General features: G+C 35.0%; 3 protein-coding genes across 6 annotated transcripts; 1 reads left to right on the plus strand and 2 right to left on the minus strand.

The window, feature by feature from the left end:
- Window positions 1-965: 965 nt before the first annotated feature.
- Window positions 966-6,427, minus strand: LOC112507966. The gene is made up of 4 exons (XM_025112725.1): window positions 6,263-6,427; window positions 5,605-5,718; window positions 4,587-4,691; window positions 966-1,617 (listed from the first exon to the last, which is right to left on the minus strand). Exons 1-4 carry the CDS (start codon window positions 6,345-6,347, stop codon window positions 1,361-1,363), a joined length of 561 nt encoding a protein of 186 aa, XP_024968493.1. The 5' UTR covers window positions 6,348-6,427; the 3' UTR covers window positions 966-1,360.
- Window positions 6,428-9,156: 2,729 nt separating this feature from the next.
- On the minus strand, window positions 9,157-16,850 carry LOC112507911 (ethylene-responsive transcription factor-like protein At4g13040). 3 transcript variants are annotated; one of them, XM_025112664.1, is made up of 7 exons: window positions 16,755-16,850; window positions 15,040-15,096; window positions 14,769-14,896; window positions 13,518-13,599; window positions 11,657-11,837; window positions 9,796-9,917; window positions 9,157-9,423 (listed from the first exon to the last, which is right to left on the minus strand). In XM_025112664.1, the coding sequence occupies exons 2-7, from the start codon at window positions 15,077-15,079 to the stop codon at window positions 9,305-9,307; spliced, it is 672 nt and encodes a 223-aa protein (XP_024968432.1). In that variant the 5' UTR covers window positions 15,080-15,096; window positions 16,755-16,850; the 3' UTR covers window positions 9,157-9,304. The 3 variants fall into 3 exon arrangements, with proteins under 3 accessions (XP_024968432.1, XP_024968433.1, XP_024968431.1); XM_025112665.1 differs by having other exon boundaries at window positions 11,657-11,831; window positions 13,518-13,602; XM_025112663.1 differs by having other exon boundaries at window positions 13,518-13,602.
- A 5,212-nt stretch (window positions 16,851-22,062) lies between these two features.
- On the plus strand, window positions 22,063-24,936 carry LOC112507066 (galacturonosyltransferase 8-like). 2 transcript variants are annotated; one of them, XM_025111473.1, is made up of 3 exons: window positions 22,063-22,292; window positions 22,375-23,628; window positions 24,375-24,936. In XM_025111473.1, the coding sequence occupies exons 1-3, from the start codon at window positions 22,092-22,094 to the stop codon at window positions 24,648-24,650; spliced, it is 1,731 nt and encodes a 576-aa protein (XP_024967241.1). In that variant the 5' UTR covers window positions 22,063-22,091; the 3' UTR covers window positions 24,651-24,936. The 2 variants fall into 2 exon arrangements, with proteins under 2 accessions (XP_024967241.1, XP_024967243.1); XM_025111475.1 differs by having other exon boundaries at window positions 22,375-23,436.
- Window positions 24,937-27,724: the final 2,788 nt, after the last annotated feature.

A 27,724-nucleotide genomic window follows, 5' to 3' on the forward strand; every position in this document is an offset into this window, starting at 1 on the left:
TCAACAATATATATATATATATATATATATATATATATATATATATATATATATATATATATATATATATATATTTAGAGGATGTGCAGAAAAAAAATATGAGGAAAGTAATTTACTTATTTATTTTGTCTTTGTTTTTCCCGATATTTTTTATATCATATTTAACATTTTAATTTGTGTTTTTTGTTATTTTCATTTCAGAAATTGGTCGTAACGTCCTAGATGAGATATTTGTTAGCATCAACTATTTTTTTTTATTTGGTCAAAGACCTTCCAGCCTAGTGGTAAAGGTTTGGGCATGTCATAGTCATGAACCCGAGTTCGAGCCCTGGGAGAGGTGTGTTGGCGACATTTAAGTGGGGTCATGTTTAGCCTCCAAATTTACCGGGGATTAGTCGGGTTTTGGCCCGGACACCCTTACAAAAAAAAAAAAAAAAAACTAATTTTATTTGAGGTAATCTTCCAATTTATTTGTTGTTGTGACACTTTATAAAATGATGTTTGCTAATAAATGTTGTTTTGCTGCTGTTAGGTGTTGACGTAAAGTGTTTTAGAAGCCGTTTTGTTGTTGTCAAGACTCAGAAGTTTCTATCAAATTAGTTTTTAGTTTTTATCAGATTAATTTTCACATCATTTGTTCTTTGTAGTATTTATTTCGTTAAATTGGTACCTTATAATATACTACTAATTAATTTTTTACAGTATGAAATGATAAAAAAATTTAAAAAAAAATATAAATTTAAAGAACCGATGTAAGCGGTTCTTGTATCGTCATTCCAAGAACAGCTGGATCTGGTTTGGTTTTGGTTCCATAAATTTTGGTCGGGTATCCTACCTTTCTCTACCAAAACTTGCACCAATTATTTTCATGGTACAATATATTCCACTCACTGAAAAACCTCCAAAAGTTCATAAAAAGAACGTCAATCCTGAAATCTTATATCATATCCACAAAGATACGGGTGTATCGAAACAACTTCATATACAATGAATATTCTACTTGGTTCAAAGGACATCCTAGAATACATTCAACCAAAAGCATGAAATGTATCAAAACATTAATCAATGAGAATGAAAATAAAAGAAACTGTTTGGTTTTATATAATATGATTGACTCATTCCACCATAAGCCCAATTTTTCATTCTAGATCAAACCGGGAGGATGTCATTTTCATTCCAAACAGCCCCTAAAATCACATTGTCATTCCTGCTTCCAATCTTCAAGTCAAAAGTGATTTGATCATTTGAATTCTTCAATCCTTCAAAATATGGCAACAAGTGTACCCAAGTATTATGGAAATCTATAACAAGTTTTCTGCATTTTAGCCATAAATAACGAGCAGAAACAACGATGCAAAATCTACGGCTCTTCTTTTGTCAGATCACGAATCCGAGCCCGCAACTGTTCCTCCCGTGCTTGCTTTGCAGCAAGAGCTTCTTCATCAAGAACTTGGATGGGCAACCATTCTGGCCATTGGAACCAACTGTTTTTCTTCTCACCAGCCATCGATTCATATATGTCCTTAAAAACAGGCCTTAGTTTGATAGCAGCATAATCAAGCGAAGTTCCCACAACGGCGATCCCAACTGAGTAACGGATTGCACCGGCACGACCACCTGAGATCAATATGTGACGAGATCGTGTTAGTTGCCTAATAAATTTGATAAAAACCGAGTGATTAGACAAAATTATAAAGTGATTGTTGTTCTTCATGGGTTTTTCAATTACATGCCTTTAACAAATAAATTTATCAACGGGTTACTTATAGGTAGAGCCCAACCTCTCAAGAGGTTACACCAAGGCGAGAAGTGTGTGTGAGTATTTGTCTTATATAAATATTATATACTTCAAAAAAACAATATCAATCACATGAATTCTCGTAATCATATTCATTATATCATCTCCGTCCATATTTATCCCATCAGCCAACATAAACGGTCCACAAGGATGGGGAATGGGATGATTTCTTTTTGTCACGGGATGAAGATAACAGTTGGGAGACTCATTTCGAGTTAGCAGCTCCCATGTTTAGCATTGTGTGGCAAAAATAAGCTAACTTATTTTCTGGGTACATGTTTGGATGCTCATAAGCTAGTTTATTCACCGCTACATGAAGTAGCGTTTTGGTAGCTTATTGTCATTTTTTCCAATTATAACCCTCATTAATATTAACTATTATTTATTACTATTAATTATAAATAAATATTACTAATATTAATTAGTAGTAAGTATTAATGAATTTTAATTGTATATTATATATTAATATTATTTACAAATTCTTTAAGATAATTATTAGTCATATTAATTATTTTTATATTATCATTTTTTAATTATTATTCARTATATTTAGTTATAAAAATGCAAATATAATTTTTTTAACAATGTTTATGTAACATAAAAATTAAAGTTATGTTTATTTTGTTTATTAGATAATAAAAATGTATTATATAATTTGAATAAAATATTTAATTTAATTACTAAATAGAAATTTTTTAACTATTAATTAATTATTTGAGGTAGACCACTTTTATTTTTATTCATGTTGTATGTAATGGTTATTTAAAATCATAAATAATAGATTTTTCTAAAATTTGTTTTAACAAATCCAAATATTATTATATATATATAACATATAATAATCAATTTGAAATTCTTTTAATCAATATATTATATTTTTTTAATTTTATTTTACTATCTTGTTTTAGTTAATATATTATATTACTAGAGATTTATTTTAATTATATTTTGAAATATTATAACTGATTAATTTTTTAAGATGTCCTTTTTGGTCATTTTACAATCTTATCAGCTAGTTTTGCCAAACATGATATATTCATCAGCTAGCTTATCAGCTACGAACTAAATTATCAGCTACCAGCTAGCTTATCAGCTACGAACTAGATTATCAACTACCAGCTAGCTTATCAGCTACGAACTAGATTATCAGCTACCAGCTAGCTTATCAGCCATCAACTAGCTTATCAGTTACAAGCTAGCTTATCAGTTACAAGCTAGCTTATCAGTTACAAGCTAGCTTATCAGCTAGTTTGCCAAACATAAACTTAGAGTAACTGGAAGAAGACTCATCCACGGCCTCAAAGTCAGGTTCTGTAAGAACACAGCTACTATGTTTAGAGTTAGCAGACTGTTTTCCTACCTTTTTTATTTACTGTTTGGTTTACTTATACTATTGGTGGTCGGTCCTTGAATAAATGTACTATGAATTCAGGGAAAATAATATGAATCCCCATAACAACCATATGTTCTAATTACTGTTTGATTTTTCGTTTACTGCTGTTATTATTTATTCATGATTATTGATCCTAAACCAATCAATTATTCTAATTACATGACAATGGGGGGAATCTACAACAACCAGCACTAGAAATGAAATAAAGTTTTCAGTCAGGGACTATATTCCAATTCAGTCATATGGAGTACTCCTTCTGTTACAAAGTGTTAAAAATGTAAGTATTACATTGAAGATTGAACCCGTAATTGTTATAAATTCTTATTACATTACCCTTGTAATTTAAGCAATCTTTGAACTTTCTTCACAAATAGGAAGAGTGGCAAATGGATAGAAGAAGTACTAATTAGATGCTCCTAAATTAGCTTAAACAGCCAACACTCGGAAAAAGTAGAAGAATCTTAAAGCGACCAGCATATTGAGAAGAAGAAATCTGTATCCCAAAAAGGCAAACAGATAGAAGGTTGTGTAGGCACAACAGATAAGAGGTTTTACAGAAAAAGAGACCACTGACTGTATACGAACTTGCTACTCCTTTTTAAAATATGTTGTTTGTTGGTAATGTTTTGCTATAGTTTTTCTCACAGTTCTAGTTTTTTTTTTCATCTTACTAGATTGAGACATTTCAAAAATAGGGATCAATAAATCCATGAATGCCTAGCATTTTTGCTGCGAATAGTCAGCAAAAGACAAGAACCTTAATTTGCATGGTTCACCCAAGCTCTACATCTAAGGGCAATGGAATGAGCATTCACTATATAAGAAAAGCAATATAAATAGAGAATACCAAATGAATAAGTGATGTGTGTAACCCTAAAAAACAGGAGGAATTTATGGACTTGATCCATGACTCCAATACGAATGCAATTGTACTAGGAGTCTGACTCAAACAAATAAATCTTAATTGTAGACAGATAAGGAATTTCTTAATATTTATATCCCACAAATTTGTACGCCTCTTTGAGATCTTTGCCCTAAGCTGATTGCAGTACGTGATGTAGGGTCCAGAACTAAATGAAGACTCTTATTTGAGTTAAAATTCAGAAAATGTTAACAGTTTTCCCTACACAGACAAAAGAAGTCGACTAACCGGCATTAAAACAAGCATTCCAGAATGCTTCTCGCTAACTCAACTGTGGCTAGTTTATCTCAGCCCTACAAAGTGATAACTCAACTGTGGCTAGTTTATACTTCCTCAACTCCAGTTTTAGAGAGTATGAATGATGATGACAGTTAATATTTGCCAATATCTAACAGTGTTCAGCACATACACCCCTAAACTAACATTGGATTTCCCATTTGGGTTTTGTGATAGATGGTTCATTGACAACTAACCTTGCAATCTGCCTAGAATAGCACCAGTACCAAACCCAGCAATTGCCGAGTCAAAAAGATCATCAGGCTCTGAATGCCTGCTAGCTCTTACGATCTCCCGAGCACCTGTCATCAAAGGAAACAAGTTAAAAACCTCAAGGTCCCATTCACTTTAATCATGTTCTTCCATCAAGTACATTTCTCCATTTTGTTATTCATTTCTCCTTGAACCAAGTAAATGGGTCCCAAAATCACATTTTTATTCTTCTTATGTTGGGATTCAAAATAGAATGTTAAAAGAAAAAACGAATGTGATCCAATATTCTCAGAAGCCATTATAATTAAAGCTAGATACATCTTCAATCATCTCCTACGCGGTCCTACAAAATACATCCATGACAGCCCATCTGGTACTAAACGCCATGGTTCTGAAAGTGAATCAGATCTGGACTGTTAGGGGGAGTTGTGCAAGAGGGAGGCCACGCAAACCAGATCACTCTATACTTCTTACACTTGCTCAATCTCTAAAGCTAATTCGGAAACTATGGAATGGAAGTAAAGCCTGACGAACCACACACTCAATAACCCCAAAACGTCCATATGTCCCAACAAAGCTACTAAATCACTACTTCTGGTAAACGAACACCAAAGTCTGGTGGTCCAGATAGCACTCATATTCATAGCAAACAAAAAACAAGATATGATTTGAATACTCAGAGAATTTATAGTTTAAAAGTTAATTTCTTCTTAGGGGTAACTTCCCCAGTGATAACACCATCATCCATAATAAGAGATCTTTTAACGAAGTAACAGCTATCCTAGTGACATTAAGTCAAAGGCATCCCTTCCCACCATTGCAAAGACGACAGTCTTGATGCATAAGTATTTCCCCAACTAGTAGCATCAGTCTTACAGTTCATAAGGCTATAAGCTATGACCAATATTATTTCCTCGATAGCAAATCATAAAGATGGTTCTCAGTATGGATATAGAAACAAAACAAATAGATACAATACAACAAAAGAAGATGATGGTTTACCACAATAGCAGCCAGTGACTATGGCAAGATTAGTGGCATAAGTTGCAGACATATTTGCAAGGCCGTGTACCTTCCGATGTCTTGATACTAATCCAATTCCTCCTCCCACGATTCCTAATCAAGAAACATATATTCAAAACATAGCTACATCACACTTTTTGGGTGTGTTTGGGAACTTTACTTCCATGGATTGAAACTCAAATTGGAGTAAATGCATTAAAATTTTGAAGTAAATGAACTCCAACAACGATTCCAAACCATAATTTCTATCATCCCAAACACAACCTTAGAAACTCTCTATGAATCGTTCTTCAAAAATATAAAAAAACTACGAGCATAAACAGTGAGACAGCAAAAATACACGATATGTAGTAGTTTTTTTTTTGTTAATTTAATCAATATCCTACCGCAAATTCAAAACTAAAAACTAAAAGACGAAAAGCCAACTGTAAGAACTATAATTGCAATATCAACTTCACCATGATCTCTGAACTAGTTTCGGCATAAAAGAAAACACTATTTTCGAGCACAAATCATATAAAAACGATACAACTAATCAAATACACATAATCTTAAATGTTCGATCCTTTGCTGCTGTTCATATTCAATAAATCTATTGCAAAAACAAAATTAAATCAAATGAATTTGGGAAAAGAACCTCCGAGGAGAGTAGGATAGAGAATGCGACTTCCCCAACTGATTCCGTCTTCTTCTAGGGTTTTAATTCCATTGGTCGACTCCATTTCCGAGCATCCTCTCAAGTCTCAGATCCCAAATGTTGATTGAGGTGCTTTTTTCAAGTTCATACTCGAATCGGCCGACTAAATGCAGGTCCGGTTTAATAATCAGAAGCAAATTGGGCCGGTTCAATATGTAAACCAAATGGCCCAAAACATTACCAACCCAAAAGCTCTCATTTTAAACATTTTATCCAACATAAATTATTATTATTTTATTAACCTGGATATCCAACCCGCTATGCGAGCCGACTAATTCCAGAACGACCACATGTTTTGCAAATAGCCCGTAGTCACCGTATTTGAACCTCTGTAGCCACAAGAGGATTTTTATTCCTCCTTGAATTTGAACCTAAGACCTCCTTGTACTTTTGACCTTAGAAGTCAAGCTCAAACAAATCAGACACCACCCTTGTGGTTTATTAATATTGTGTTCGGTTGTCGGACAGGTGGGGAATGTTGGGTGAACCAGAAAATTTTGGGTAGAACTGGATCTAAGCGTTAGCTAGGTAAGCGCCTTGTAGTAAGATGAGTGGTTATGAACCCTACAGACCATCCACATAATTGTATGATGATGGTGACTTGTTGATTGATATCCAACTTGTCATTCTGATGGTTGTCTTATCATACTAAAGGTTTCTCTGGGGTGCTATCCCCTGGATGCGTGTTCTTGTTAGTGGGTTTATGGTCGGTTGTTTGTTGCTTTCGTCGTGTTGGATCCCCGGTGTAGGTTTTTGTTGGGTTTCGGTTATGACCACCCTCCTTTATATGCCTTATAGATGGTCGGTTGGTTTTTTTAGTCAGGTTTTGTGTTGTCGATCATGTTTGTAGGACCGTAACGGTATGATGCTCCGGACATAACAGGAAGGCATTTGAATGATAAATACCAAGAATGACAATTTTATACCAAAATAAATCAGTCAATATATGTACCAATCTTACCAATTAAATTGATACTAATTACTGTCGGTTGAAGATACTATACGAAGTATGCAAACTTGGTTGATACACAATATTGGAAGTCATATACCACAGTAGTACCATGCTACCGACTTAATTAATTATTTATTAGGTTCTATATCTTTTATGTATTGAATATTAAACATTGTAACTTTAACTATTTTATTTAAACATTTGAATGTTCGCAAATTTTATTCCTTGCAATTAAAAGCACATAAACATCACATGTGTTACTTGGAAACTCAAAGTTTGAATAAAATGACAAATTTCATATATGTAACTTGAAGTTGGCACCAATCAAGTACCAACATGAAAAAGTTGGTACAAAATGTAGTTGGTTTGTACGTATATATGATTTCGCATAATCTATACTATATTATTATAAAACATTTGATAAAAAAAAATTAAATTTTTTTCTTTATGCATGAAGTATTGTGTATTAATGCATATTACTTAAAATTTAATATTACATGTAAATTATGCGTAAATACAACTTATTAAAACTTTATTTTTATTCGTATAACTAACTGTAGATAAATCAAATATAAGATAAATATCTCATTTTAAATATAAGAAATCTAAAATATAATTAAGATAATCACTGAGTTATAACTTAATCACTATATTTATAAAAAATTTATTGTTAAGCCAAAAAAAATTACTTCCCTATTTGACCTAAATTAAATTATATTAAATAATTGAATTAAAAAAATTGTAAAAAAAACGAGAACTTTTGAATAGTTAATTTGATATTAATATCGATATATTTTTTAAAATTTTTATGATGTCTTCAAATTTATTTTTAAAAGTAAAAACATTATCTTTCTTAAAATCACATAAACCGTATTGTATCAACAAAGACAAAAAATAAAATGAAACATTAAAATGAAGACGTATCTCGCTGCATTGCGCGAATACCCTTCTAGTACAATTATAATTGGTTGGTAGTGTACCAAGTCCAACCCCATTTAAGGGGTGTTTGAGATTGCTTATAAAAACAACTTATTGACTTATTCCGGCATGACACCGGTAATAAGTATTTTTGAGTGTTTGAATAAACAACTTAATTATACCGGTGCCAAACCGATAATAAGAAGTTTTTGAAAAAGTTAAACCTTACTAACTTATAATAAGTTGATAAACACTTTTATAAAAAAGCATAAGTTGTTTCAAATAAGCAATCCCAAACACCCCCTTAATTTGAATATGCACCTATATATAAATCATCCTACAATAAGAGTTGGTTTTTGGTAAGAATAATAGTTATCATGAGAAGGATAAGAAATGATCTCCATCATTTGGATCAATCCTAATTGAAGATCAATTGAAAATACCCTTCTAAGCTAATTATGGGTTATTTTTGAGACTTAAGGGGACGTTTACCAAAACACTTACCCGGTAAGCACTTATCGGTAAAATTCAACATTATTGTTTACTTTCCGGATAAGATTTTATTCACTAAAACGCATCGTATGCAACAATTTATCCCGGTAAGCGCTAACCATGGTAAGAGTCATCGTCCTTACTTACCGGGTAAGACTCTCGATTCTTGCCTTCGCTCTTACCGGGTAAGATTTTTAGTCATTGTCATATTCATCCGGTAAAGCAAAATGACTTGGTAAGCGCTTACCGGATAAGCGTTTGGTAAACGACACCTTAATGGTTCAGATTAGGTCAGTAGCAATTAAAAGTAATCAAAGGTTCAAATCTCTTCTTACAATTATCACCTTAACTCCTATTCTCACACTATCCTTCGTCCCTACAAACAAAAGACGATAAGTAAACTTGGTTAGCGAAAAACGATTGCCAAATCACATAAAACACCACATATTCAACACCACAATCGTATTGAAAAATCAAACAATGTAACAAAACGCTCCGTCTATGTACAAATAAATGAGCGAAAAAATTCTTGTTTCGAACGACGTCGTTCCCACCAGCTACAAAAATCAGCGTTGGCGTGGTATAAATTATCGATAAAATAAAATAATAAATAAAAATCATCAAGCTGCTGATGCATCTGCATCATCAGAACCTGAGTAACCATTTCCCCTTTCCGAGTCACTATTGTTCTGTTGCTGATGCTCAAACTTCATCCTGGAACTAACCCTTCTCTGGTTCTCTGGCAAAATGAATCAGAATTTCATTTCTCAACACACATAACCAAATATGCTATAAGTTTAGCTGGTTTTTCAATTAGAGTCGGGTTCAAACGAGACCAATAACCAAATAAAAGAACATGAAAACAGCCAAATCACATGTGAATTTACATTAGTCTCATGTTGCAAATTCACACGTGATTACGTGAGACCTTGCCTCTGACCTAGGTTGCAGGCCAAGTCGCCCACACACCGTTGCATTGGTCGTGTTCCACAATCACATTGTGATTTCGGTGAATCACATGTGATTTGGCAGTTCTAGTGTTCTCTTATTTTGACCATGTTCTCGTTTGATCCTCCCTCTTTTCAATTAAATATGAAGCAAATATGATTACTTTTGCTGTTGATTGCAGTGCGAGTCATTGTTAAGAACTCGTCCCAACTCAGTTTACTCAGTTCAGCTTTTTGTTCGATTGTGAGCTCGAAGTTTGGTTCCCTCCCACACATGAAAGCAGCCCTGCAAGAAACAAAAATTAAACCTGAAAGTGCAAATGATAAAATGGTCCTTTTATGTGTGAACCATCAGCTGTTGGAAATGGGGCCAAAACGACTGTTTTTGACGATCAAAAAGAAGCTTCATTTTTATCTTTTAAAGTCTTGTAAAAGGTGTGGGAATATGTGAAACCTCATTAGATTACTCTCGATAAGATCCCTTGAGGAGAGGAGAGAAAAGAGGTTCCATCATATAGAGGAGAAAGGCAAAATTGTAACCTTCCCACGGCATATAAGCTACTAATACGTTTCCCACCGAAGCAAGTTCGGGTCCAATTCTAGCCGAGGCAGGACTCCAACATCCTCCCTCCAAGGCTCCAATGGAGGTTGGACGGACACGGATTGTCCTAGAGTGCCGAGTCCCTAAAGTGGTAGACCTTAACTCTGATACCATGTAAAAATATGTGAAACAGAGGTTGGACGGGAACAAATTGTCCTAGAGTGTCGAGAGGGTGCTAGATGGGTACAGATTGCCCTAGACTGTCAAGTCCCTAGAGTAGTAAACCTTAGCTCTGATATCATGCGAAGATATGTGAAATAGAGGTTGGGCGGGCGAAGATTGTCCTAGAGTGTAAAGAGGGTGCTAGACGGGTGCAAATTACCCTCGAGTGTCAAGTCCTTAGAGTGGTAAACCTTAGTTTTGATACGAAGTGAAAATATCCAAAACAAAGGTTAGACGGGCACAAATTGTACTAGAGTCGAGAGGGTGCTAGATGGGTATAGATTACCCTAGAGTGTTGAGTCCCTACAGTGGTAGACCTTAGCTCATGGTACCATGTGAAAATATGTGAAACAAAGGCTAGATGGGCACAAATTGTCCTCAAGAATCGAGAGGGTGCTAGATGGGTACAAATTGCCCGAGAGTGTCAAATCCCTAGAGTGGTAGGCCTTAGCGCCAATACCATGAGAAAACATGTGAAACAAAGGCTAGACAGGCACAACTTATCCTAGAGTGTCGAGAGGGTGTTAGACGTGTACAGATTGCCCCAGAGTGTCAAGTCCCTAAGTGGTAGATCTTAACTCTAATACCATGTGAAAATATGTGAAACATAGGCTAGACAAGCACAGATTGTCCTAGAGTGTCAAGAAGGTGCTAGACTGGTACAAATCACCCTACAGTGTCAAGTCCCTAAAGTGGTAGACCTCGACTTTGATACCATGTAAGAATATGTGGAACCCTAACCCCATTAGAATTACTCTCCAAAAGAGCACTTGAAGATTCCCATCATATATCGAGGAGAAAGGGTCAAACTCTAGCCTATATGGAACTTCAACAAACTAGTATTTATTTTGTTTCTTGAAGCATTACTATATTCAAGAATTGTATATAAGAATCTTTGCAATAATGGTCTACTAATTCACATAACCAGTTTCTTCCAAACCTTTTTTTTGGAAGGGTGTCCCGGGCTATGCCCAAACTAATCCTGACAAATTGCGACTGTAAGACATCACCCTTGATAAACTAAGCGGCCACAATTGTTATGGACACCTGGAATTGAACCCAAATAGGATATTCCACCACATCCCCCTGGGCCTCAACCACTACGCCAAAACCCTTGTGGTTTTCCTCCAAACCTTGGTCAAGGAGAAAAAACCCAAATCGAGCTCCATATCCAACAGGCGAACCACATGTCATTTATCTTTTCCTATTAATATTATGTGTTCGTGATGTCGACATCTCGTGATTCTAACATCAACAATTACCTGTCATACAAGCGGGCAGCTTCCTCTTGAGAGCTCACCGTGCCCAGATGGATTTGCTTCTTGTCAACTTTGATTGCAGCCTGCCATTTCATGTTTTTGTAATATACCCCTCTCATTACGCACGCTTCTTGGTTCTCGAAATTCTTCCTTCTGTGTCTTTTTCGTCTCTTGAACTCTGGGACTAACAAAAATGATCATATTAAAGAGAAAAAAGCAACGGACAAAGAGACTTCTTGAAAATGTAAATAACTTTTAATGAAGAGACTTGTATATATGTGGATAGAAAACTTGGGAAGTGAATTTCCATCACCCAGAACTTCCATCATGCAGGTTTGTTCATAACTTCATATGGTGTGTACTAGAAATGCACAAGGCCCGGGCTTTTCGGGCATGGGCCTTCCGAGCCCATTTTCAGTGAGCAAAAAAGGCTTGGGCTTTTTTAATCCCGAGCCGAGCGAGGCTTTGGGGTTGAAAAATGGCCCAATTGGGATTTTTCAGACTGGGATTTTCCAAATTGGGCTTTTTCGGGCCCAAAATTTCGGCCTGATCGGGATTTGAGGCCTAGCTAGACCGGGCTTCGGGCTTACTAGGCCCAGGATTTTTCAGGGCGTGCTCACTTCGGGCTCAGGCTTTTTTGGGCATCTCTATGTGTGACTATGGGTACCATGTTCTTGATCCAGCAAGAAACGAACATAGTCCCAAAAAATGAAGGAAGAATGGAGGAAAATGATAATGAATTGTTTTTAGCCTTCATTTATCCTTTTCTCCGTTTTGTTCATCTCTCAAATCAAGTAAGACCCACAATCACATCTTAAATGTAAATTATCCCCACAAATAAACCAAACCGAACCAAGCTAGCCCGATAGATAGGCCCCACAAATGAAAACTATGAATCTTCGCTATATATGATCATATAAATTTAGCATATTTGTCTTTCTCTTTTTCTATCTGTATTGCTATAATTTACCGATATCTAGCTTTTCAAATTTTGGCATATCTGTATTTATCCCTTTCACACACTTTTTACTAGCCAGGGGTCTTCACAGAAACAACCGCTCTACTATGTCGGGTAGAAATCAGGTTTGTGTACATTTTACCCCCCCCCAGCCGGACTTGGGCAACCGATCGTGCTTTGAACTAGGATTAGTGAGCTGCACGCCTAGATGGTGTTGCGAGACACACAAGACCACGTTGTCAGCTTGCCTCGGCCCGTAGCACCACGTCCTTGGCACGTCTCGTCGCTCGCATAACTTGGCAACTCGACGCGCTTTGAACAAGGATCACCAGGCAGTTAGGATATATTGGGCTCCTTTGGTTCAAACCAGAGGCAAGACAATATTGAACTTGTGGATGATATGGTATCAGACATGTTCTTAAACCGTATGGCAAGTTCAATGTCATATTTTTTACCGGACGGGCCTAGATGGTATCGTCTATTTTCCAAAGATAAAATGATCTCCTTACCGAGTTTCTATTTATCTAGAACAAAAGTCTGAACTTTTTTCTTGAACCAAAAGGGAAAATGGCAAGATGGAATAGATTTAATGAATCTTATTCAACTAAGGGGCCATTTACTTATCACTTACCGGGTAAGTGCTTACCTTACCGATTGAGCATGTAAAGGATCAAGAATCCTACCCAGTAAGAGGCATAGCAAGGACCGAGAGTCTTACCCTGTAGGTGAGGGAAAAGACTCTTGCCCGGTTAGCGCTTACCGGGTTTCAGAGGCTTACCAACAATCCATTATGATGGCTGACGTCTCTTGCCCGCAAGCGCTTACCCAATAAGCGCTTGGTAACATCCCCTAAGAAAAGACGGCATAATGACTAGTGAGTAACTTCAAAACCGTAAAGAAACAGACCTGGATGTGGAACCGGCTGCTTATTAGATGAGCTAGATTCATTGACAATTGAGGGTTCAGGTTCTTCGGATTTTGTATTTTCCTGCTACACACATGGATAACATAAATGTTGTTTAATACCAAGTAACAAAAAAGAAAGTAAATTTTTACATCCCTCCTGAAGGGTAAATTTTTACATCCCTCCTGAAGGATAAATATCGTGATAAGGTAATAAGGGTAGGTTCATATGTGAATTATTGAAAAAATCCATTTGAAGATGCATATGTAACCCATATGAATAATCTGTAAATTCGATTCACATATGCATCTTCAAATAGATTTTGTCAGTGATTCACATATGAACCTCCCCTTCTTATCTTCTCACGATCTTTAGCCTTCTTATTTGAACCGACCCTGGATGCATCTTCTCACTAGCTATAAGTAGTTCAATAGACTCCTCGTCCTCCCAAAGGAAAATTGCTAGGATTTCTATACCTCGTGAAACTTGCAATCATTTCCAAGTTAAAATAACCTATTTTCCCATTATCATCGTTACAAATGACCCAATGGTGTTAATGAGGGTACATGAGATTCCTCTACTTTTTTTTTCTTCTATCGAGAGGCATTTTGGATTTCTAACAACTAGTGAAACATCTTTTCCTCAAACCATATACTAAGTCAAATATTTGCAATTTTCATAGGTTGGAAGGAATACTAAACCATTATCCTCGTTAACTTAGAGACCGTTTGGTTTGACGAAATGTTTTTGATTGATTTGGGTTTCGTGGAAAGATTTGGAATTAGAGGGATTTGGAATCTTTAGTGTGTTTGGTTTGTAAGATTCGGAATGGAATTGAATTCCATTCTTTATAGACAATTTATAAAAATAAATTATAAATAATTATATTACCTTTTATTAATTGATTATTACAAAAATGAAGGTTTTTTAAACATATTTTAAAACGTTACTACAAACAAGGGATCGTTTGGTTTAAAGGAGAGTCAATAATTGAAATCCCAGGATTTTAATGACATCCTACAAACAGTGAATATGTGTCGAGTCCCTGGAGTGGTAGACCTTGGCTCTGATATCATGTGAAATATGTGTAATCCCATTAAATTATTCTCCAAAAGAGCCCTTGAGCGCCGGAGAGAATATTGGTTCCATCATATACTGAGAAGAAATAGTCCAAAGTCTAGCCGATGTGGGACTCCCAAAAATATAATGTTCGTTACAAAAGATAAGCATTAAGCCACGATTTCCATGCTTACCTCGTCAGGCTGGTCAAAGTCAACCGGAGGCGAAGGATGCATGCCAGCCAATCTTGTGCTTTGCATCCAATTTCCAGGTGATTGCCCATTTTCATATGGTGAAAGAAAATCAAGAAAAGGGCTTCTCCCTAAATTTTACCATTGAATATCATCAATAAATGATAAAGGAAAAAGAAAAAAATAAGACAGTTGTTAACAATTTCAAGTTCTATACACAAAAATGTAAACCGAATACTCTGTTAAAAAAACATATAACTCGGTGTCGACCTACCATAAAGTTTGATAAGTCTTTGTCTACGGATGCTCACCATATTGTCTTAAGCAGATCCTAGCATCATTCAAAAAACAAGAATTTAACTTATGCACCGAGAGAAATAGAAGAACAAGGCTGATGGATACAACAAGGGCATGCTCTCATATTTTGTTACATGAATGATTTTCCAGATATAAGAAAGCAAAAAAAGAGCTTTTTATGATTACAACAAGAAGATCAAGTTCTACCATAAGCATAGCCATTGCATACAACAAGATTGTCAAGATGTTAGACAACAATTCTAGAGGTCTCTATTAGTTGACATTGTGAATTTTGAATGTCAAACAAGTATTCCAATTTCATAAAATATCAAGTTTTCTGAGGAAAAACCAATAGCTACAACAGATGGAACAAAATGTATTAAACCAAACCAAACAAACCCGATATATCCCACTTGAAGGTAAGGATGGTGGGGGATGTACACAGACCTGACTTCTATCCCAAAGAGTATAGCGGTTGTTTCCATGAAAACCTTTGGCTTGTGAAAAGTGTGATGGTGATAGAAAGACAGATAAGATAAATTTTGAAAAGTTGGTTAAGAATACAGGAAAAGCATAACCAATTTGAAGAGCAAGAAGTATTATTAACCGGAAAAATTAATAGGTCTTGAAATTAGAAAATAATTTATGATTGTTATATGTATGACAAATACAAACTCGAAATTCGAAGTAAAAGAATGACAGCTATATGTGAACCAAGGGAAGACTTATTACTATTTCCTTTAAATTTGAAATAATTGTACTAAGTAAGTGTATCCAACATGCTTATACTAATCAAGACCTTAAACCCCCTTTCTACCCTTTATGCACATTTGTATTAAGCATTGTCTTTCATGCATGTATGTGTGCACATATACTTTTCACGGCATGCTACTGCTGAATCGGGCACAGAATCGCTACTTCAGGGACGAACAAGGGTCTAATAATGCTATCTAGTTCAAAGATAAGACCAGTGAGGCATTTCATCGAACACGGGTGGCTCGTATTCAAGATTCACAAAAAGAATGGTCTTGCCTAATAAAGAAACGCCTACATAGTGAGAGAAAAAAATCCAAGTCAACCCAGTAATCCTTTCACATTTCATGGCTGATCTACCTATTTCTAATAAGGGTTAAAGAAACACAACATTTCATGGCATATCTACCTATTTCTAATAAGGGTTAAAGAAACACAAAACCCCCCAAAAGAATTTCAAGATCATAATAGAAAATGTGACAGAATCTTTGCACCTGTTCATAATTCAAACCCCCCCCCCCCAAAAAAAAACGAATTCAACACCATTCTGTGTATGTTTTCTTGAATTAAGCAAATAAAATCAAAACAACACACACAATGAACCAAACATCATACCAAATAGAGATACGATGTCAATCAGATAAACCAAATAACTACAATGCCAAAAAAGACCCAAATTGTCTTCGAAAACGCAAGTCAACCTACCACCTTTCATGGACGGAATACAAGAAACCAAAGTTTTACCCCTTAGTTGCCAATCGATCAAGTAAACCTCACAAACCATAGAGCTTAAAAATACATAAAATCTCAAAATACATAATCATATCAATCTAGAAACGAATGCATTTAGGATAAAAAGGGAACAATTATGAAGAAGGAGATGAAAACCCCTTGTGGAAAAGAAGCTACAACAGAGTGGTGGGTGATTTTAGTAGAGACCTGAGAAGGTGGCGGAAGGAAGGAGCGAAAAAACCAAGAGAGGTGCGGTATGGAAACTGGGTTTTAATCCAATTTGGTGGTTTACGAAGGCAGGGTGGTGAGGTTGGAGAGAGAAAGTTGGGATTTTGGATTTTTGGTGTAGAGATTAGCCTCAAAGGGCACAGAGGGGTGTCCAAGTTGGCAAGAACTTTTGGTATTTTATTTTATATTTTAGTTCCCATCTTTTTGGTATTATTACCCAATTGTTCAATTATTAAGGTTTTTCAATCAAATTCAGTTGATTAAAGACCATGTATCTTTTGGGAGGAGTTAACCCAATATATTATATAGAGAATATTATAAATTAAAATTTTAATTCAAAGATATTTTAGGCGTTTTCTTTTCTCTCTACTCTCTTCCCTCTCTCTCTCTCTCCCCTATCCTCCGGCCACCATCCTCCAGTGATACCACTGTAATACCTAAAAATATTGACTATGTCAAACAAAAGACGTATTGTGATACCCGAGCACATATAAGATGCATTGTGATACCATTGTGTTACATCTCTGATCGACCACATAAACAACCTCATTATGATACCCAAGCACATATAAGATGCATTGTGAATTGTGATACCACTGTTGTATCACCGGAGGACGGTGGCCGGAGGGAGAAGAGAGGAGAGAGAAGATAAAATACCTAAAATGTTCTTGGATTAAAATTTCAATTCAAAATTACCAAAATTATAAATTTTCTAATTTATCTGTTGATTTGTGGTTGAAATTGAATCACACGGTTACCACAAACTAATTAATACCCATTTGATTAGACCTATATATATATATATATATATATATATATATATATATATACGGTTTGATCAATTAAGCTGCCAAATTGAAAACCAGACCAAACTACATGGCTTAGCTATTTTCAAACCAAATGCACCGTTAAAGTAGCAAAAACCAATCCACTTTAATTTGGTTCAATTGGTTTTAACGATATTTGCCTAAAAAAACATTGTTTAATTTGGTTCGACAAGCATTTGTAGTCCTTTGTTCTCATGGACACACTCTTCTTACCAGTTCTGTACCAACACCTATCAAAATTAAAACCTTTATTTTTATATTGTCAACATTATATCCTGATATAAAAAAAAATTCAAATAATACGTAGATGGTTCACTTGGCATAAAAAAGGAATCATTTAAACTCATCCAGAATGTATACCAAAAAAACAGTAACATTTCATTAAATTCCAGTTACTGAATCATAAGATGTGAGGATATAAAATTTATAATGCATGCAAACTGTATTAAAATGAAACAAAAATATTAAAGAACTGTTTTCATTTTTTTATAAAGTTATAATACTTTTCATTTTTTTTTTTAACTAAGCACTTATCCGGTAAGCGCTTAACGATAAAATTCAACTTTATTGCTTACTTACCAGGTAAAATTTTAATATACTAAAACGACATTGTATGTAACAATTTATCCAGTAAGCGCTAACCATGGTAAGAGTCATCGTCATCACTTACCGGGTAAGACTCATAGTCTTGTCTTCGCTCTTATCATGTAAGATTTTTGGTCATTGCCATATTCATCCGATAAGAAAATGTGACTTGGTAAGCGCTTACCCGGGTAAGCATTTGGTAAATGACCCCTAAATTACAGTATATCATCTTAACCGTATCAAATATATAATACATTCTTTTAATTGCATAAAATATACAATACGTTCTCCAAATAAAAACTTTTGAAGGTACATTTGCTAAAATTCAAACCGAAACAAAACATGCTATATTTTGATAAAACTTGCTCTTTATAATAAGATTAACATGACTGAAACGTATATACATTATACTTATTATTATTTTTTATTATCTATACTATATTATAAAGTCATTGACAAATACTTTTAAAAATCATTTTTTATGTATGAAATACTGTTTATCAATGCATATTACTTAAAATTAGAGGTTACAAGTAAATTGTGCGTAAGTACAACTTATTAAAGCTATATGTTTGAATTCGTGTAACTAACTGCAGATAAACATAATCAACTACATGATAACACATCCCATTTTAAATCTAAAATATAATTAGGATAATCATTGAGTTATACTTGTAACAAAATATTTAATTATAATCTTTATAAAAAATATATTATTAAACCAAAATAAAATGCTTCATTATTAAACCTAAATTAAATTATAATAAAAGATTTGAATCATATAAATTACATAAAGAACGATAATTTTTAAATAGTTAATTTGATACTAATATCGATATATTTCTTTCAAATTTTTATGAATAAAAACATTATCGTTTTCTCAAAATCACGTAAAAACGTATTATGTCAACATAGACAAAAAATAAAATGAAAAATTATCCCGATGTAATAAAATATCAAAGGCATTATCACGAACTTATCTCAAATAAGCTGCATACATCACTATACTTTCACTTGACATAAAGTAAAATACAAAAATCGTCTTAATATTTCGTCGATTTTTTATCATCGTATTAACTAACTTTCATATTTTTATAAAATGCATCTGAATTTTGATAATTTTTTATTAAAAAAAATGATCATGAAAATATTCACATTCAAACATTGTTGAAAAATAAAACTTAAATTTCCATGAATTACCTAAAAAATTATTTATTTTAATATAAGTTTTTTTAAAAGTTTTTATCATATATTTTTTAATGTGAATTAAGATATAAATGAATTATATATTTTTGGTTGCTTTTGCTTGAATTTTTCTTTATTTGGGAAAATTAACAAGTTAGATTTATGTGGTTGCATTTTTTATGAGTTCAATCTGTAATTCAAATCATAGGACTCCAACTTGTTAAATAATTGCACTACAAATATTCAACTTTTTGAAAGAAAAGGGTAAAAAGGTAATTTGGTTTTCAAAGTTGATAAGAAGTTTTTGATAAGTTAAGTTGTTTCTGATAAGTTAAAAGAGAGTGACTTATCAAAAACTTCTTATTACCGGTTTGACATCGATATAAACATTTTTTTTTCATTTAAACACTAAAAACTTCTTATTACTAATACCATACCGGATTACGACAATAAACATTTTAAATAAGTAATCCCACACACCCCTTCTCCGTCGTCTTCTTCCCCCTTATCCTCTTACCCTTGACAACCACCATCTATCGAACCAGATATGGGAAGAAACCCGTCTTCTTCCTCTACACCACCACCTGCAAAATGAACCCCTTGTCCTTTTCAATCCACAAAACAAGTTTCTTAGACGAAAAACATCAACGAAAATTAATTTTAAATCCATTATTTGTTTATTCATGAAACTGATTCATCAATCAAATGGATTCTCATCGGTTAGCTCCGACAACCATTTTTTTTTTTAAATGACGAACCTGTTGCATTTGGTCTATCACCCCCAACCCATCATCGGTGATTGGCCCTTGCAATTGGTTTCTCTTTTTCTGACTGCTCTATTTTGTTTTTCAATCCTCTTTTTTTATCTATACGCACCCTATTAAACTGTTGTGCAAGAGGAAGAATTGAAAGACAAAGAAACGTATCGAAAAGATAAATATCAATGGCAGGGCCAACGACGACATGAGCTGTATGGAGTACAAATGACGATGGGCGGTGCAAGGATTTGAAAATGATGAACCTCATCTAGGTTTTTTTTTACTTTAAAATCCTCATAGCTGGTTACAGTTAGTATTTTTGAGTTAAAAATTATGTAGGTAACCAATTTTAAAAATTTCGATGATTTATTTATTCAAATGAAATATTCATGAATTTAATCATTTAAAATTTTAATAATTTATTCGTTAAAAATTAATTTAAAGACTTAGGGGTTGTTCAATTCGGTTTTTATTAAGTTCTGTATGAATTAAGTTGTATGTATTAAGTAAGTTGTGTGTATGATTAAAGATAATTTTTTGTTCGTTTGTTATGTTGGATAAATAGTCTGAATGTTTGAAATAACAGTTTCAGTCATCAGTCTATGTCAAATACTRATTAAAATAACTGTTTGATAATAATGATAGAATGGTTGACTTTGAAATCAATCCTCACATATCCTTTTTTTACATACTAAAAATGCACCTAATGGATTCAATTTTCTAAACTCGGCTCATCTTCTCAATCTGTGTTGAGCCCCTCATTTTGCTTCGTGAATTTCCAGTAGTAGATCATGAATTTCAAAACCCAGTTCTTGACTTCTTGATTTTCAAACACAGTTCAATCGTTTTGAAATTCAAAAACCAAAAGGATTTTCTATCTGTGTTGAGCCACTCAAGCGTTTTCAAAACATATCGAGAAATCAACAAACGATTGATTTCAAAAACCAAAGGATTGATTTTTTTGGTTTCATTCACAAATTCTTGATTTCCTGATTTTCAAAACGAATTTCCAACAACAAAATTTAGAGTCCCGTCATAAATCCCTTTTAGGTTAAACATTAGAACATACAAAACTCAGATTCAGAAAGAATAAAGATTTACAAGCTTAATTGGAGCTTTAGGTTAAAAAACCAAAGAACAAAGGAGCGACGAGGGAGATGGATGGGGAGAACAACACTCAGAAGCGGTGCTTAACCGTGGGTAGGAGAGTGCAGGCTTCGATGTAAGAAGAAACGCGTAAGGGAGCATTTGTCTCAAATCTCGATGTAAGAAGACTGATGAGAAGGGAGGTCTACAGTGGTGGTATGGAAATGATCAGTGTGGCTTGGAGATGACCGGTGACCGCCGGAAGGTTTGAGATGCTGGAAGAGACTAGTGAGCTTTTCTTTTGTGGAGGATCGTTTTTAACAAAGGGCATATTTGGACTAATTATAGCTTAATATAAAAAGACTATTTATTTTGGCGGACTGATTACCTCATTTGCTAGACGAATAAGCCACAATTGAACAATTGTTTATGGTTAAGCAAATAAACCATATAAACTATACAACTCATTAAGCCACAACCAAACAATCCCTCGATCATTTATCCATTAGGATCCAGAAATTTCCTCCCTTTTTTTAACTTTATTCTAAAATCAACCATTTTTTTCACATTTTCATTATGGGGTGGGCTAAATGCACTCCTATCCATGAATTTCTTCCTTACACATATCAAAATCAATACATACTTTTTACATTTCGAATACTTGAATGACCTGATTCTGACATCAAAGGAGTGCCATTAGTGCTCCCCTTTCGTTATATCGATCGGATCTAAAGAATGAAAACAAGGAAAAGGTGTTGGGCCCACACGCCCACCGTCACATCTCATCACCTACGCTCCGTCAGTCTTCTTCCACTCATATAAATACCAACACGGTTTCGCCGGATATTTTGTCGGTTATTCAATTGCGGCAGCAGATGGCTACCTCCGGGAGCATTCAGAGCTCTCGCACTTCATTCTCCCGAAGAAACAATAGCTTTACACGACCACCGGTTGCGGTTGCCGGTGTTACATTCAGGCTGTTCGCTTCCGTTCTCTCCGTCGCCGTCTTCCTATTCTTCACAGTCTCATTCCTCTTTACCTCATCGTCTGATGTCGTTTCGTCCGATTCCAACATTGTTCGTTCTCTGTTCCTTTGACATGATTGTTGTTTATTGATAGCGTAATTAATAATGTACTAATTTGATGTGGTTATTGTAGAATATCGGGTTTTCTTTTGATACGTACGGAACTGGATCGTCTCGGAGGTCTGTGCTTGCGTTGAAATCGGATCCATTGAAACCTAGATTTGATCAGATCCGGAAGCAAGCAGATGATCACAGATCGCTTGCTCTTGCTTACGCTGCGTACGCTCGTAAGCTGAAGCTTGAGAACTCAAAACTCGTTAGGGTTTTTGCTGATCTCTCACGCAATTACACAGATCTGTTATCAAAACCTGCTTACATAGCGTTGTCTCACTCCGATGCAAACTCAATTGACGAGTCGACGCTGCGGCTGTTTGAGAAGGAGGTGAAGGAGCGGATTAAGGTGACTAGACAAGTGATTGCCGAGGCGAAAGAATCATTTGATAATCAGCTTAAGATTCAGAAGTTGAAAGATTCAATTTTCTCTGTTAATGAACAATTAACCAAGGCGAAGAAGCAAGGTGCTTTCTCGAGCTTGATCGCTGCAAAATCAATACCTAAAAGCTTGCATTGCCTCACAATGAGGTTGATGGAAGAGAGAATTGCTCATCCAGATAAGTATTCTGATGAAGGGAAGCCACGACCGGTTGAATTTGATGATCCAAAGCTTTATCACTATGCTATATTTTCCGATAATGTAATAGCTGCTTCAGTCGTGGTCAATTCGGCTGTTAAGAACACAAAAGAGCCATGGAAGCACGTTTTTCATGTTGTGACAGATAAGATGAATCTCGGAGCAATGCAAGTTATGTTCAAGATGAAGGAGTATAATGGTGCTCATATTGAAATAAAGGCAGTGGAGGATTATAAGTTTTTGAACTCTTCGTATGTTCCAGTGCTGAAACAGCTAGAATCTGCAAATCTGCAGAGGTTTTACTTTGAGAATAAGCTTGAGAATGCAACAAAGGATACAACCAATATGAAGTTTAGGAACCCCAAGTATCTGTCCATATTGAATCATCTGAGGTTCTACTTGCCAGAGATGTACCCAACACTGCACAGGGTTCTGTTCTTGGACGACGATATTATTGTTCAGAAGGATTTGACTGGGCTTTGGAAGATAGACATGGATGGGAAGGTAAATGGAGCCGTTGAGACTTGTTTTGGGTCATTCCATCGGTATTCACAATACATGAATTTTTCCCACCCTCTAATCAAGGAGAAGTTCAATCCCAAAGCCTGTGCCTGGGCTTATGGGATGAACTTTTTTGACTTGGATGCTTGGAGGAGGGAGAAGTGTACGGAAGAGTACCATTATTGGCAAAATCTGGTAAGATATATTTACGAAATATTCTGTGTAGCTTGCCAACAAATTTTAATTGCCAAAAAATAACTGTGGTTTCCAGTTTGGCCTATTACTTGCTTAAATGTAGTATATGTCTTATATGACTTTGTTATGTGGCCTGCTTAATTATAATTGTTCCCCATTATGTTTCAAGCAGGGACGGACCCAGGGGGGTTTTATGGTGGCGCCGCACGTGCCAATATTTCGTTCCTCATTTATGTTTCAACAAGTTTCCCTTTGTTGAGTTGGTTTGCAAGACTTTTCTTCCACCCCAGACCCGAGTTCGAATCCCGTTAGTGTCATTTTTCTTAGTTTTTAGCTTTTAATTTCAGATTTATTATGTTTTTAAAAAAAGTTTGCAATAAAAGACTTGAACACAGGACCTTACATATGAAAAACAATGAACTATAAAAAAAACAATGAACTAACCAACAGACCAATGATGATTTTGTGAAAAATATCTGTATATTTGTTTCTTATAGTTAAATGGTGCCACCATTTGAATTTTTTTTGGGTCCGTCCCTGATTTGAAGAACCATTTTGTACAAGGCTAACTTGCTATAGATGTCATCTGCATTATTCTATATAAGTAAGCAATTTCCTTAGAAAATCCTATTGCCAAACCTATTTTAGATTTCCTGTTGTGCTTCTTACGATATCATGAAAAATTATATCCCCATGTTTTGTTTGTTTCATATCCGTAACCAAGAATGGTGATTATGCTTTTGCAGAATGAAAACCGGACTTTATGGAAATTGGGGACACTGCCACCTGGTCTGATCACATTTTATTCCACAACTAAACCATTGGAGAAGTCTTGGCATGTTCTGGGACTTGGCTATAATCCAAGCATAAGCATGGAAGAGATCCATAATGCTGCAGTTGTGCATTTTAACGGGAATATGAAACCATGGCTTGACATTGCCATGAACCAGTTTCGCCCACTCTGGACCAAATATGTGGACTATGATATGGAGTTTGTCCAGGCCTGCAATTTTGGTCATTAAACTTATGGTGCAGTGATGGGTGAAGATAGCATGATTACCTTTACACGTAAACTGAACCCTTTATCAGATGCTGTGGAGTTCATATGTTTCCAATTCCAAGTATGATCACCATCCTTTCCTATGTTAGTTTTGAAATGTGTTTCTGAAGTGTTTATAGTTCCAGAGTTAATTTATTTTGTTATTTGTTTAGTTTATATATCAGAACAATATATACACCAGTAATCATGACTGATGCCTGCATTCCCTCTTAACATTATTATAAATGGTAAACTACAAACAGTTGGCTTAGATTGGTCATGAGTAAAATACCAAACTGCAGTAATATATCCCACCTAGAGATCGGGTCTGGGGTGAAATGTATATTGACCTTACCCTTACCTCAAAAGGGTATGGCGGCTTTTCCATAAAGACCCCCATTGGTCATGAGTGAAATGCGGAGCTTTAATCCGTACTGTTAAAGAGATCCCATCGTCATTTGTAAACCCTCTGCAAATAGGAGTCTTAAAATTCTTTTCCAATTACCTGTAAGTGTTGTTTTTTCATAGAAGACATGGGAAACCGCACCTCGGAGTCAAAGATTTGTCATCTATACTAGGCCATACACAAATCTAGGATTCGAACTCAAGATCTCTAGATTATTCTAGATGACTCCTGGTCATGACACCTCCATTGGTTGCCGGTTCGAGTCTTCTCAGGACCACTGGTGATTTTCCTGGCTATTATCTTGCAAGCCACCCTGACACCTACGGTTAAAAAATACAAGTTAAGAGAGCATTTAACCCTTGCACTTTTTTGGACCATGAACATTCTATGTTACTATAATCAAATAGTAAAAGCAATTGGTTCACACTTCACAATGGAATGGCCCAGAAGAGGTAAACGATTATGTCACACATCAGGTCCCAAAATAATTGCAACATTTTCTATTTGCAATGATTCATATTGATTGCAATATTGCATTCCTATTCTTTTGACAAATTTTCAAGGAGAACTTAGTTAACTTACCAATTTTCTTACATTATAGTTGTTGCATAAAAGTGATCATGATTTTAGTGATCTAGATTTCCCTATTTGCGATTATTGAACAATGGACACATTGAATTATATCAAAATGTTTCCATTAGATTACAGTCGTTATTTTTACTTCTTGAATGGAAAGATCTAATAAAACGACAAATCTTTGACAATCGTTATTATTATCATTTGATTCATCATAACTTTTTGGATGTTATTTAGGTATATGATTTGTTTGATTTAAATTAGATTGTTCAACATCATTTATTCAAAATGATTAACATTTTCCATTTTTTGGTCTCATATTGACTATTTGCAAGAAAGAATAAGTACATTGTTAAATGCTCCCCTACCTACTAATTTCCTCCTCACCAACATCAACATCAAGACTTACTTTTTACATTCATAATGCATGAGTTGACATGATTTTGACATAAAAGGGGTGCATATAGCTTTACCAGGGGCGGATCCAGCCTTTAAGCATTGGGGGAAAAGGCCCCAGTCAAAAACCAAAAACCTTTGTTGACTAGCTTAAATTTTATATTTTCACCCTCATCTTACATGGTTTCCTCCCAGTCCCATATGACCATATGCTTCCCTCCCCCAATCCCATCCAACGTGCCCCCACCCCATTAATTTCCTGGATCTGCCACTGAGCATTACCCATATTATGTTAACTCGTTGTGTTTTTAAATGTTTATTTGGTGTTAGGATATAATGTTTCAACTTGAAAACTATTAAACAACAAGCTTGTCTTAACTTAAACATTTACGGTCGTTTAGTTGAATCTGAATGATGTCATTCAGAACATACAGTTGATTTTGTTAGAGGTGAATCTTGTTTGGTGAAATTTTTAACATTCTTTAAATCGTTCCAACCCTCTTTGTATTACAATTCATTTCCAAGATTATCCTCCAATTCAAGAAGTCACTCCACTACTAATCCTACTCTTGCACCATGTTTTTCATAATTGCTTCACTCTCTGATTCCGCATCTTCTGAATCATCAAGATGAAGCCAAATAGTTCAAGACCTTCCAGCCTAGTGGTAAAGGCTTGGGCATGACATAGTCATGAACCCAAATTCGAGCCCTGGGAAGGGAAGTGTTGGCGACATTTAAGTGGGGCCATGTTTAGCCTCCAAAATTGCCGGGGATTAGTCGGGCTTTGGCCTGGACACCCTTAAAAAAAAGATGAAGCCAAATAACTGGTGAAGGAGGTGTTAGTGTTACTGCTCAACAATGATTAAGAAACAATACTGTAGCGATTGAATAGCAGCAACAACGTCGGTACGTAGTCTTTGTTGCTCCCATTTTACCGTCTTCGTCCTCTTCTCCTCCAACACCTTTTTCATCAATTCTTTTGCTACATCTTGATTATTATTCGAAAGATGCAAAAACAGAGAGAATCAATGATGACGATTACGAAGAGGGTTCAGGAATAGGATTAGTGGTGGACTAAAGGGGCTGTTTGGCAGTTGTTGAATGGTTTGGTACAGAATGATTAAGAGGCTCTCATGATATAGTGCAAAATGAAATATAATTGTTTGGTAATTGTTTACAATGATATTAGGGCGTTGAATGGTTAAGAGAGGCACATGATACAAAATCATTCAGAGGATTTTAGAACCATTAAGAGGTAGATCTTTTTTTGCCAAACAAGATTCACCTCTTAATAAAACTATTAAGAGGTAAACAATCATTTATGTGAAATGAAATGGTAGGTGATGCCCTAGAAAATGAGTGTGATCCAGAGAAGGTTTGGACAAATCCAACAAGATTCATTGTTGATTGATTCAGGATGTGAAGTTAAATGAAATTATGATTATTTATAGAACACATCACATTTTATTCAACACTAAAATGGTTAGTTATTTTGTCATTTATAACACTTCTCAAATGACTTTTTTTCTTTATTTTGCATTAGGTCATACATAACATCTTAATCATTGTGTCAAAACTATTTGAAAGATCTTGAATGATTTGAGGACACCTCCATTTTTGTGAAAACGTGAGAACACACCCTTATCACATGTAATAATACACGTGAGGGTACCTGGTGG

This window comes from Cynara cardunculus (assembly GCF_001531365.2).
Source record: "Cynara cardunculus var. scolymus isolate 2C chromosome LG 2, CcrdV1, whole genome shotgun sequence".
Lineage (NCBI taxonomy): Eukaryota > Viridiplantae > Streptophyta > Magnoliopsida > Asterales > Asteraceae > Cynara > Cynara cardunculus.

Excerpts from the sequence above, each read along its gene's own strand:
- LOC112507966 (XM_025112725.1), bottom strand. The coding sequence starts at position 6,347 with ATGGAGTCGACCAATGGAATTAAAACCCTAGAAGAAGACGGAATCAGT. Across the intron at positions 5,719-6,262 it reads CTATCCTACTCTCCTCGGAG|GAATCGTGGGAGGAGGAATT; the intron begins GTTCTTTTCCCA and ends TTTCTTGATTAG. Across the intron at positions 4,692-5,604 it reads AGTCACTGGCTGCTATTGTG|GTGCTCGGGAGATCGTAAGA; the intron begins GTAAACCATCAT and ends CTTTGATGACAG.
- LOC112507911 (XM_025112663.1), bottom strand. The coding sequence starts at position 15,079 with ATGGTGAGCATCCGTAGACAAAGACTTATCAAACTTTATG. Across the intron at positions 11,838-13,517 it reads GCAGCCGGTTCCACATCCAG|TCCCAGAGTTCAAGAGACGA; the intron begins GTCTGTTTCTTT and ends CATTTTTGTTAG. Across the intron at positions 9,424-9,795 it reads CACTGCAATCAACAGCAAAA|AGAACCAGAGAAGGGTTAGT; the intron begins GTAATCATATTT and ends TCATTTTGCCAG.
- LOC112507066 (XM_025111473.1), top strand. The coding sequence starts at position 22,092 with ATGGCTACCTCCGGGAGCATTCAGAGCTCTCGCACTTCATTCTCCCGA. Across the intron at positions 22,293-22,374 it reads TTTCGTCCGATTCCAACATT|AATATCGGGTTTTCTTTTGA; the intron begins GTTCGTTCTCTG and ends TGGTTATTGTAG. Across the intron at positions 23,629-24,374 it reads ACCATTATTGGCAAAATCTG|AATGAAAACCGGACTTTATG; the intron begins GTAAGATATATT and ends ATGCTTTTGCAG.